The following is a 12,050-nucleotide window of genomic DNA, read 5'->3' as shown; positions in this document are numbered from 1 at the left end:
CGCCGCCGTCCCAGGGTGCCGCGCGCTGGCGCGCATGCGCGGCGGGCCGGCATGGCGGCGGCAGCGGCCTTGCTGGGCCGCGCCGCGGGCCTGGGCCTGGGCCTGGGCCTGGTCGCGGCCGCGGGCGGGCGGCGGCTCCTCCGCTGCGGGGCGGGAGCGGCGCTGCGAGAGCGGGGCACCGGGACCCTCCTCGGCGCTGCCGTCCTGTGCCGGCCCGGTGGCGCGGCGGAGCGCTGCTTGTCGCGGGGGACCAGCTCGAATCCGCGCCCGAAGCGGCCCCTCACCGCCTATTTTCGTTTCGTGATGGACAACCGGCCGGCATTCAAGGAAAAGAACCCAGGTACGAGAATGGAGGGGCGGCGGGCCCGCGCTTGGCGCTGGTGGGAGCCGGGGCTCCGCTACCGCCGTACCCGAGCGGGTGAGCCGGAGCAGCCCGAGCAGCTTTAGCCCGTCCCCAAAGTTGCTGTTCCTTTGCAAACCCGAGCTTTGGGAACGAGCTGAAGTGCTGGTCTCAAACACCCCGCCCGTGTGTTTGTCCGAGCCACTCCCCGGGTCAACCCAGCACGGTCATGCTCGTTGCCTGCACGTGCTTCATAAGGCAAAATAATCAACATGAGCATGTAACTTTAAAAATACTCGGTGAAATACCTCGCCTAGGTTGTAGGCATTGTAACAATGTAACATTGTAACAATGATTTATGATTCTCAGTTATTTTTGGATTCTATTGAAGTATTTGAAGTACATTTCTGATGATACTGTGAGCCCTGTGTGTGATTTTATTTTGAGGCTTAGTAACTGAAAAATTGTAGGTACTGGATTGCATCACTGTATATAGAAGAAGAACTAAAGGTATTTAGAGGAAAACGTTTTCATGTGAGTATGTTTGATTTACTATCAAAAACTTCACTTACAGGCAATGCAGTGACTCTTGCCAGAGAGCTGCAGAATAGAAAGATAAGCTGGTTTGGAAATAGTGTTGAAAGTTAAAATGTTTAAGGAGCTATGTTCATATTGGGCAAATCCTGAGGAAGATTTAAGTAGGGAAAACCATTTGATGCCCTGTTTAGCTCACCAGTTCAAGAGTTCACACTCTCATATAGAACTGGAAATTTTACTTTTGCTTTCTTTGCTGCTCCCACCTCCAAATTCAGACCATCTTGCAGTGTACAGAAAAGTATCCAGCTCAAAAGGCAAAAAATGTGAAATTGTTGCAGAGTAGCAATAGCTGCCTGGAAATGGTGCTTCACTTTATTACTGCATGTTGTGTTCAGGTGAGCAGTGGCTCTTCCCCATCTACCAAATATTGCAGTGCCCTTTAACTGCCACAGTGAGTTAGTTTTATGAAAGATAAAAATGTATTTGTACAGGAAGATGATACCTTTTCCTAAGCTCTCCTTGGGAAAAGTTGAAGGAGCTTACTAAAGATACAATGTTGATCTTGATTTCTGGCCTTTCTCTTTTCACCTACAGAGGCCAGCAACACAGAACTGGTTAAAAAATTGGCAAGTGCATGGAAGGAGTTACCAGCATCACAGAAACAGGTAAGGTTCTGTTTCCCTGAGAACTTTGAACTCTATAGGGGGTGGAGTTTTATTTGTTTGGTGTCTTGTGGTTTTTTTATTCAGTCTGGTGGGGTTTTTTGGTTGGTTGGTTTGTTTTTAAAGAGCTTGAAAAAGCACCAGTGCATAAAGATCCACTGTCCCTGGTGGCCAGTGGCTGGTGCCACTTGGAGCTGGCTGGCCTTGGCTCCATCAGGCTCTCCACAGGGCCATCCCTGTGCCCCCTGGCCACCAGAATCACCATACACCAACACCATACAGGAGGATACTTTGCTGCTTGTACATGACCTTGGCTTTAAGAGTTTGAATCTGTTGCCAGAGAAACGACACAGCTCTCACTCCATGTGGCTGTGGGGCTGCAAACCAATTCTTTCTCCTTTTTGAATGGCAATATTGCCTGACATGTACAGTGCAAGTTTTGTAAAGTTGTTCTGATCTCATGTATATGGCAGGTGAAACCTCACTTATTTCTGATGAAAGGACCAAACTTCTTTTGCTTCATGTAAATTTCTTTAAGAGTCATAGATCAAATTAAGTCATAAGTAATGAAGTTTTCTCTGAGTGGCAGTTTGAAGGGATAAGGTAAAGCAACTCTAGGACTTGCTGCTGGATTTAAATGCCATTTGTAGCAAAGTAATGATTGTTCTTCCTTGACTGCAGTTAGCAGTCAGGAACTGAATTCCATTTCCTAAAGGAGATATTTAGTAGACTTGAGGTGCTCTCCCTTTTGGACTTCTCACTCTGTGTACCTTTCCCTTCTCTGAAATGTGGAACAGGGAATCAAACATGAAAATCTGATGTTCTGGTGCAAATTTTCAGTCTGTAATTTTTCTATTCATAGATTAGAAGTGTTAGCTTGTCTAATGATCAGGTGCTTGTGACTGAAAGCATCTAGCTGAAGTTTAAGGCTGCTGTGGTTTGTGCTGTAGGTTTATGAGGAAGCAAGGAAGACAGACTGGAAGAGATATGGGGAGCAGCTGGCTGCTTACAAAGCACAACTGACCCCAGCCCAGGCTGCAGCTCTGAAAGAGGAAAGGAGAAAACAGCTGGCAAGGAGAAGATCAATCAGGGCAAAAAGAGTAAGTATTTTGAAGTTCAGCTTTCTTTTCTCTCAAGGAGTCTGAAGTCTCTTTGTCTAGTACACAAAGCAGACTTGAAGCATGTTTTAGAAAGACAAAAGCAACTCAGAATAGAAAAAAACACAAAACATACATAAACCCCCCCAAAATGCCATGGACTAAAATAATTATTGGTGTCAGCAGCTAGTTTAGTGGCTTTGCCATGCTTGAAGAGCAAGAACTAACAGGGATCTTTGTGCTTGGAGGTAGCTTCTCTATGCTTTTTTTCTCCCTATTTCCAGAGCTACCAGAGAAAGGATAGGCACTAAAAGACATTGGGACCAGCAGCACTTTCTTCAGGTGGGAAGACATCCAGAAATGGCTTTTCACAAACACCTTGTATCTGTTACCTCATTAGGCCCTGCAAGGTAGCAGCTGTTTGGAGTAGCCTTTTGTCCTTGCTTTTTTGGGCTCTGCCACTGTGTAGCTGCTGCTGTGACATCTCTTTGTGTCCTTTACTAGCACATTCATAGGCACCATCTTCCCTTTTCCTTTTTGGCTGATTTATGTATAATCCTTAGAGACAGAACCATCTGCAACAGTACAGTATTATGGTTTGTCTGCAAAGGTCAAAGGGGTTATGTATTGCTTATTTATTTCTGTGAATTAACTGTGACATTGCCCTAATTGGCAAAAGCACAAGAAGTTTAAAAGACCCCTTCTTAAATGGAATTTGTAATCTTGATGGTTTTTAGAGGATGGCACCACAAGGAATTCAGTTGGCATATCTAATACCTAAGCAAATGTTAACTTACAGCGCCTTGGCTCCAGTGGGAATGTTAGCACTGGAGAAAACAGAAGTGTAATTTCATCTCTAGCTTGCTGTACTTCATTCTCTAGCCATCATCCCTGTAGGCAAAGCATTCTGATGGCAGAAACACAGTTCTCCCCAACCTTGTCACCTCCCAAGGTCAGTGTGTGCCCTCTTCTCTGCACACAGGCAGCGTTTCACTCCAGAAACTGGAGCCTTACTGAACAATAACAGAAAATCTGTCATCATGACTTCCTTGCAGAGTTGAATTTAGTAGCACTCTGGTTTCTGGAAGACTTAGCTGAAGTAAGAATCAGTTTTAAATGCTTTTTCAACAACTTGTTGAAAACTCAAGTTGTTAGCTTTTTGTAGTTTAACATTAGTCTTGAAAAGCACTAAGAGCATCTTGACATACAGTTCTGTTTACAGAATAAGACACCAAAGAAAGAATTTGTGTTTGATTTTTGCATAAAATATGAAGATAAATACTGAGTTTAGTTTTGGAACAAATGCATGCTTGGTAGATGGAATAACTTCTCTTGTTGTTTTTAAAGGAATTGAATCTGCTTGGAAAACCTAAAAGAGCTCGTAGCGCCTTTAACATCTTCCTGTCAGAAAATTTTCAAGAAAGTGAGGGAAATTCACCTGTGGTAAGCCAGGAAAGATTCTTTTTCTAAAATATACCCATTGTATTCAGAAAAATGTAGTTTAGATTCTGTCATTTTCAGAGATACTATTCAGTAGTTCACTATCTGGATGCTGCATTGCTTAGTTGCTTTTTTTTAAGCTGTGGCCATCTGGCTGTGCTGCTAGCATGGCCTGTATAAAAAATGCTGTGTGGGTATACAGACTTAGAACATTTGTGCTATTTTTTCCACCTCAATGTTACAGACTTTTATCTGTTGCTTTTGTAAGGAGAGAATTATTCTTTCCTGTGTTTTGATGTAGAAATAGAGTTTTTCAAAGAGCTGTGGCAGTGTGCTCCTGTTGTGGCAGTTTGTTGTACCTCCTGTAGTTCAGCTGGTGTCATGGAAATACAAGAGTTCCTCAGCAAACTCACAAGTTGTGCACTGAGCTGTGCTTTGGGTGGTTTAAGTTACCCTGGTGGATTCTAGCACTGGAGTGCCTCCTGTGCTCCTTACCCTCCACATTTAGTCAGTAAGTCAGGATGGTGGATGTGGTTTGTTCTTCAGTTTTCCATGTACAAGGAGGTTTCTCCAGTCAGCTGAGGCCTGCACTGTAACTGTGGCTCAGATGATGCCCAGAAGCTTGATTTGAACTCTGTAGTTTATTATTTATTTAGATTAAAAGGGTAAATAAGGGGAAGCAAGCTTTTGGGCTTTTTTGCATTGGTTTATGCTTGACTTTCACTCATGCAGCATTCATCTGGAGCTCTCTGAAGTCAGTCTACTCCTAAAATTACTCATGTATTGCATGTTCTGTATCCCCTAGGCAAAGCTGAAGAAACTGTTTGATACGTGGAAAAAAATGTCTGCTGCCCAAAAGCAGGTAGGTCAGAGGATTTGAATGAGGCTCTGATCTCATCAAAATTAAAAACTTGAGTCAAAATTTATATATTCATGCAAAATCTTGAACTCAGTTGCTCAAATTATAATCCTGAGGAAAATACTCCAAGATCTTTATGCATCTTGAAAAAAGATTGCCATTACCTCTATTCCAGTAGTGACCATTTAATTCATAGTGTTGTTGAAATATGAGTCAGTGGGATAGGATGGAAGTTTGGTGTGCCTTAAAGTGGATGTTAAGTAACACCTAGAAAAGAAGGTGGAATAATATGCAACAATTTGATTTTTTTATAATCATCTATAATATCTTTATAAATATATATAATATCTCTATATATAATATAAACATCAGCATAAGAATTTGCTGCTCATGGAAAGACTTCTTACAAGGAAAAGTAACAGAAATCCACAAGTGATGTGCACAGGGTAATTTATTAACTTTGGTTGTCTGGGGGATCATTTTCTGCCAGCTTTCTGAGTGTATTGAACTATGAACCTGTAGATGAGCAAATAAGAAGTGAAGGGATGCTTTACTGAAATCTAAACTAAACCTTGAAATAATTCCACAGCAATATCTATTCCTGTGCCTCACTTAGTCTAGCTGTCTCAAACTAGTGCTCAAATAAAAAAGCCTTAACTGTTAGTAGTAGTACTGAATAAATTTATTCTTTGGGAATGGCCAGCTGCTGAGATAACTGCAATTTAGTGCTAAAGCTTTGTATTTTTCTGCAAGTTTGATTTTTTTGGTTATTTTTTTCCTTTAGCTGGGGTAGAAAGCAAATACCTGGGCTGTTCACTGCACAGGTGTTCTAAGTCAGCTTTGTGTGTGGCAGTTTTCCAGAAAAAGCCCCTTGTGTAACTTGTTGGTACCTGCTTTTCTTTCAGCCATACTTGCAGCTTGCTCAGGATGATAAGGTTCGGTATGAGAATGAAATGAAATCATGGGAAGCAAAAATGATTGAGCTGGGACGTGAGGACCTGGTGCGTTCCAGAAGGCAAACGTTGAAAAAGAAACCTGCTGAAACTGCAAAGCAAACTAAAACAGCCAAAGCCAAAGCTTCCTCAAGTGGAAAAAAGGCAAAATTAAAAAAATCCGAAGAATAGAAAATCCCCTTTGGTTGTCTTATTTCTGTCCTGCTGTGTTAATGCTGCAGTCAGCATTAGCACTGGATGTGGGAAGCCCATGAAGGGCCTTGGGGAAGGTGATCAGGTAAGAGAGGAGGCACTGCCTCCCAGAACTGACTGAAACAATCACTGCAGGTGTAGCCTGAACTGTAGAATAGCAATTAACTAATCAAGCTGTGAATTCTGATAGCCACTGACAGCAGCAGTGCTCTCCAGTAACGGTTGATAATATCCAGCTTTTATAAGGTATTTTTTAATGAAAAATAAAAAATACTTTTTCTTTATGAAAGAAAGGATATTCTGCAATGTTACCATCTAAATTCTGTAAATAAGAGCTGCAATCTGAGTTAACACTGCTGTGTTGTATTCCCTCCATGTTACTGCTAGTGAGATGTTCTGCATTTCATCAGGCACAAGAAACATAAAATGCTAGCTTTTATTTTTGCATCTGTCTTTTTGTACCTGGTAATCTGTGTATGCCACTTCTGTTGCATTTAAATACCATGTCAGTTTTGTACGAACATACCTTTATTGATTTTGATTTGTATTTGATTTTGTGGTTTTGTTTGGATACATACATACATTTTTGTCTTGTTGTTGTCACATTTGGGACGACCTAGAAGGAAAAGAAATATGTGAACTGCTTGGACTTTGAGTTTTGGTGTAATAAATACAGGTATTTTGAAGAAGTGGTTGATTTCTTTCCTGAGGTTTCTCCATCTTAAAGTCTCATAGGTATTTTCAGGAATCTGTTTTTAAAATGCATGCCAACTTTTTCAGTATTTGGTGGAGTTCAGCTGTTCTGAGTGACCCACAGAGTAATCATGGACCTCCAGAAAGGGTTGGGTTGGAAGGGTCCTTCAAGATCAGATGGTTCCCACATCCCTCCCATAGGAAGGGATGCCACTCACTAAATCAGGTTGCTCAGGGCCCCATGCAGCCTGACCCTGGACACTGTCCCCTAAAAAGGGACATTTTCTTCAAACCTTTGTTTGATCAGTCTGTCAACGCCCTGGGAGTGACTGCAGAAATAAATTGGAAGCAATTAGAGACAAGCTCTGAGTGCCAGTGCAAACCAGCTGGAGATAATCATTCAGTGCTCATAGAATCAGAATATCCTGAGTTGAAGGACCCATCAGCAGCATCAAGTCCAACTCCTGGCCCTGTAGAGACACCCCAGGAATCCCCCCTGTGCCTGACTTGTCCAAACACTTCCTGAATACTGACAGGCTTGGTACTGTGACACAGCCCTGGGGGCCTGTTCAGTGCCTGAGCAGCCTTTGGGTAAGAACCTCCTGATCCCTGACCTAATCCTGCCTGACACAGCTCCAGCCAGTCCCTCAGGCCCTGTTACTGGTCATGAGAGTGAGGAGATCAGTACCTGCCCCTCAAGAGGATACTGGTGACCTCAATGAGATCTCCCCTTCAATCTCCTGTTTTCCAGGCAGAACAAACCAAGTGACTCAGATGTGCTGATGCTCAGACCTCAGCCAGAGCTGACTTACAACCTGGGCATTATGTGACTGACACCATCAGTATTATTTACCTACAAATAGATGGTTGAGACACTTCTGCCAGCTGTTTCACACCAAACCAGCTGCTTTAGAAACTTTCACCTAACCTTGTGTAGTTATCTGCAAGAAATGTATCATTTTAAGAAAATCTGCACAACTGACATGAATAGGCCTGCTTGTAGGATATTTTATCTGGCCAAGCCCTGGCCCCTGCTGGATGAGAAGTGTGCCATCAGACCCAGGTGCTTGTGCTGACCTTTTTGTCCTGAGACCTTCAGTGTGTGAGCAGTCCCTGGTGCCATTCTGTTTGGATCCTGAAGGCTCAGGATGGTACCTAGAGCTGAGAAGGAAAGTGCTGATAGCAGGGTGTGACCTGGTAAATCAATGGGTGCACCTGAAGTTGTAGGCATTAAGAGCTTTCTCAGTGAGCTCTGGCTTTGCCAGATGTTTTCAAGGCTGTGACCAGAGAGAGCAAAAAGCTTTGTTAGGGCAGAGGAGTTTGTGCTGCTCTTTGAGTGTGGTGCGAAGAAGGGTGTGCTTTTGGAAGGGGTGGATTGGTGAAATCTTTTTGTCCTGACCCAGCTGATGTGAGAGCAGGGCCGTTTCCAGCTTGGCTGTGCCCGCGGATGGTGTGGAGCAGGGCTCGGTCCGTGTCCTTCCTTTGCGACTCGGCAGCGCCACCGTGCTTTTGTCCTCCGTTGAGGAAGGTAGTTATGCTCAGGCGGTGGATTAAGGGGTTAAAGTACCCTAGGATGTGGACAAGAGAGGGGTTTGTTTCGTGAGGATGAGTGTTTGGGCTATTTTTGAGATTTCCTTGGCTAAAGCGATGCCTGGGGCTGTCACAACCAGGGGTTGTTGGAGGGGTTGCTGTAGGGATGATAAATGAAGTGATGAGGAATCCTGCTAGGATGCTTCCTAGTGCAGCTGATGGGTGGTTCTGATGGTGGTCTGACAGTGCCCAGACAAGCCAAGTGCTTTTCTGGCCCGGCCCCGCTCCAGTGGGAGCAGTTCAGGGGAGAATCCTGGAGACAGAATGTGATCTGTGGGAAAGGGAGAGGAATTGTTTCATTGTGGCTTTGCGCTTTACAGGCTGCAGAAGAAAAGGCAATTCCAGCATGGTCTCTTCCTTTTAGAACCCTTTCTATGCTCAACAGATAACACAAACTCACTGAACTCCAGCAAACACCCTGGAGAGAGGTGCTTTCCCTCTGGCACTCTAACTCTCGCAGCAGCTAAAGTCCAGCAACTATTCCCAAAGAAAAAGTTCCAGAGCAAAAAGCCATTTCTGGCCTTCACAGCCCCTTTGCAGTCTGTAAACCAGACAAATCACACTAGTGATCCATTCTGCTCAAAAATACATACAGCATCTTCACATTCTCAAGGTGGCAGAGTCCATCATTAGAGTGCAGCAATTCCATCTGCAGCTCAGACAGAGTGGTGTGCCAGGAAAGAATGCATTTGCTGACCTTCCCTCCACCCTGTAAAACCTGATTTCCAGTGCAATCACTTTCACACAGCTTCAACATAGTCCACAGTCCAAGCAGATGTATCTCACAAAGAAAAAAGTGTCAGGACAGAAGACATTCCTAAGGCAGCCATTTCTTTCAGCACCACTTAAATTGTGCACAGCATATTTGGAATACTCACTTCTAGCATATAATGGTGGCTGATTTTTAACTCTCATGGTTGGGCTGCAAATGCAGAGCAGCTGCCCTGTCAAACTGTACAAGTAAAAGCCAAGCTGGGCTGCACCTTCCCCTTGCCACATGTAAATCACATAAACTCCCTGTTTCCCTTCTGTGCTGAATCCACCATCGTGTTCTCTGCATCTTGAACCCTGGAGGTGAGTGCAATTGTTTCCACAGAGGGCTGGAAGAGGAACAGGGAGCAGCACAAGCAGCTCTTGCTGAACTTGCTCCTTCTGCCTGCTCACATGGGCTGGGCAAGTGTGTGGCAGCCACGCTCCTCCTGCAGCCTGGAACTCACAAGCACAGTGCTTGTGGGGCTTCATTCACTGCCTTTTTTATCACACTTCCATTCCCCAGAGGTGAATATTTGTCAACTACTTCCCCCTGCTGCAGCTTTTATATGAGTCATAAAATAAGGAATGGAATATTTTGAACTGAACATTTATTTTCTCTGGGCACTCTTAACAGAGATATACATCCTACAACCTAACTTAACTTTCATTACTTTGAAGGATCTCAGTATTTTTAGTATTTGGGGAAGTAATCAGAAACAGAACACCATAGAGGCAAATAGATAATGCACAACTTGATGATGCCCTCAGGCTTTGTATTCTCTGACTACAGGAAAAGAGGTGGGTTTTTTAGTGTAGTCTTTAACAGAACTTCTTTCTAAGAACACAGGCCAGACAAAGCTAGCACTTAATTGCTTACATGCTGAAGGAGTTTATAATCATTATTATGATAGTGCCAGTGCAGGAATTCAAAACAGGAGCACCCAACACTAGGAACAGGCACAAGGAAGCTCAAAAGCAAGCAGATACACAGCAGAACATGCTAAAATGGTAATTCCAAGTGCTCCCACTTATTTCCCGTTGCATGCATCTCATGGAAAGAAACTCTAAAATCCCTCTAGGATGACTTCCAGAATTCTGGAGTGCTGAAGCCCTGCCTTGGCAAGAGGCAGTGCTACTGGCAGATGCTCCAGCTCACAGCCTCTGGGAGGCTTTCCTTCCCTTCCCCAAGCAGATTTGTAATCGAGTTTTCTTGGGCAGCTGGCACACAGCTGGCCACCACAGCTGTAACAGCACTCAGAAACACAAGCTTGTCTTTTGGGTAACCCTGATTTTCTGCTTCGTTTAACACCCCTTCTTCCTGCACAATATAATCTTAATTTTGTTTGGTTCACAAACCCATAAAGAAAAATGTCATCCTCATTTTTGCCACTCACTCAAATTATGACAAGAAAAAGTAACTTAATTACTGCATCTTTTTTCTTATCATTATAATGCCTGTGAACCACTTAGAAAGAAAGGAGGAGGAGGAGGAAGAAGAAGACTCCTGGCATTTCCTTGAGACAGTGTTCTCATTTAACAAGACCCTTTGTTTGCAAATGCAGCTGGAAAACAAAACACCAGGACAGGAGTAAACCATTCTGAAGATGCTGAGGTAAAGTGGCCTCCCCTACCCCCTGAACAAAAAGGAAAATATTTTTTATTTGGACTATATAGTTAGGTAATGTGTGGAATACTGTGCTCCAGTAGAGACAACCATGACAAAACCAGTTTTTTTCACCTCCCACTAATATTCCCTCAGCACACTGACACCAACCAGTTTCAGTGCTGCTCCACTGCCAGTCAAGTGCTCATACAGGACATTGACAGAGCAGTGTTTGAGCAGGGTGGCCCAGGGGCAGGCAGGAAAGAGATGTTTTCCATGTAGAATACTTAAGAAAAACCTTTTAATAATCTTACCTGAGATATACACTGGTTTCCCGTCCAGTTTATCTGACAAAGCCAAATGTGATATTTCCAATGAGCATTCCAGCAAAAACCAGGGATGATGCAAGGCTTAATCTGTAGGCTTCTTGTTCAATTAGGTACCACTATTAAAAAAAATTCCTTATTAAAAGTACGCCCTTCCCCCAATAATAAAAACTATCAAAATTATTCTCTTATCATTTCCCACTTCTTGTTTTATGTCCCATTAAAGTTTTATTCAAAGTTTGATAGGTAAGCCAACAGTAGTGATATTCTTTCCTCCATAAGAGATTCTAACATGTTTCAGCCAGGAAATTTCATTGTAATTAATTAAAATTGTTCCATGTGGTAAGCAACATTAGCTGCCCCCAAATCCCCAGCTTTGGCAAGGCAGCTTATCTTGGGCTGTTAAAACAAGGACCTGTGAAAAGCAGAGCTATTTCACCACTAAACCAGCACACTTATTTCAATGAGCAGGTATTAAGATTTCTTCACTAAGAAGTTCAATGCACAACCACTACTGTAGTACTTAGAGAGTTAATGCTATGCTTTCTGAACAATAAGTGATCCCTGGTGTCTTCCCTCACCACACACATGTCCAGCTCTTGAAGAGAACCAGAAAGGGATTACAGCAAAATGTCTTGGTGCATAAAAATGCTCAGAACTAGTTATGGGCTACCCACTGGTATTTCGGTATCTTATTGTGCACATGCATTTATAACAAAAGTTACAAATAAATTATATGGTTCTTTATAAAATATATTTTCTACCTCATCCAAAATCTAAACTGAGGCAGCACAACCACAAATCACCAAAGAGAAGAAAATTAACTGAGAGTGGATTAAAAATACTATTTCCCAATGGGGCAAGGCACACAGACAGCTTGTACAGTGATTGGTTCCTGAAGCAGAACATAAGAACCACTGGGGAGTTTTTTAGAGAACACTCCCTGCAAAACCAGAAAGAACTGAGAGTATTAAAGTTCTATTAAGTTTAATCTCCATCAACAAA

At 43.2% G+C, this 12,050-nt stretch overlaps 1 protein-coding gene across 1 annotated transcript; it reads left to right on the top strand.

The window, feature by feature from the left end:
- The first annotated feature begins 42 nt into the window (after positions 1–42).
- Positions 43–6,767, top strand: TFAM (transcription factor A, mitochondrial). The gene is made up of 6 exons (XM_064716538.1): positions 43–340; positions 1,472–1,542; positions 2,490–2,639; positions 3,984–4,079; positions 4,882–4,938; positions 5,841–6,767. The coding sequence occupies exons 1-6, from the start codon at positions 52–54 to the stop codon at positions 6,057–6,059; spliced, it is 882 nt and encodes a 293-aa protein (XP_064572608.1). The 5' UTR covers positions 43–51; the 3' UTR covers positions 6,060–6,767.
- The last annotated feature ends 5,283 nt before the right edge of the window (positions 6,768–12,050 follow it).

Source organism: Zonotrichia leucophrys, chromosome 6 (assembly GCF_028769735.1).
Source record: "Zonotrichia leucophrys gambelii isolate GWCS_2022_RI chromosome 6, RI_Zleu_2.0, whole genome shotgun sequence".
Lineage (NCBI taxonomy): Eukaryota > Metazoa > Chordata > Aves > Passeriformes > Passerellidae > Zonotrichia > Zonotrichia leucophrys.
The sequence above is the reverse complement of the archived record's forward strand: the minus strand, read 5'-3'. Positions and strand labels throughout refer to the sequence as shown.

Coding starts and splice junctions, on each gene's coding strand:
- TFAM (XM_064716538.1), top strand. CDS start 52: ATGGCGGCGGCAGCGGCCTTGCTGGGCCGCGCCGCGGGCCTGGGCCTG. Junction 1,543..2,489: donor TACCAGCATCACAGAAACAG/GTAAGGTTCTGT, acceptor TTTGTGCTGTAG/GTTTATGAGGAAGCAAGGAA. Junction 2,640..3,983: donor GATCAATCAGGGCAAAAAGA/GTAAGTATTTTG, acceptor TTGTTTTTAAAG/GAATTGAATCTGCTTGGAAA.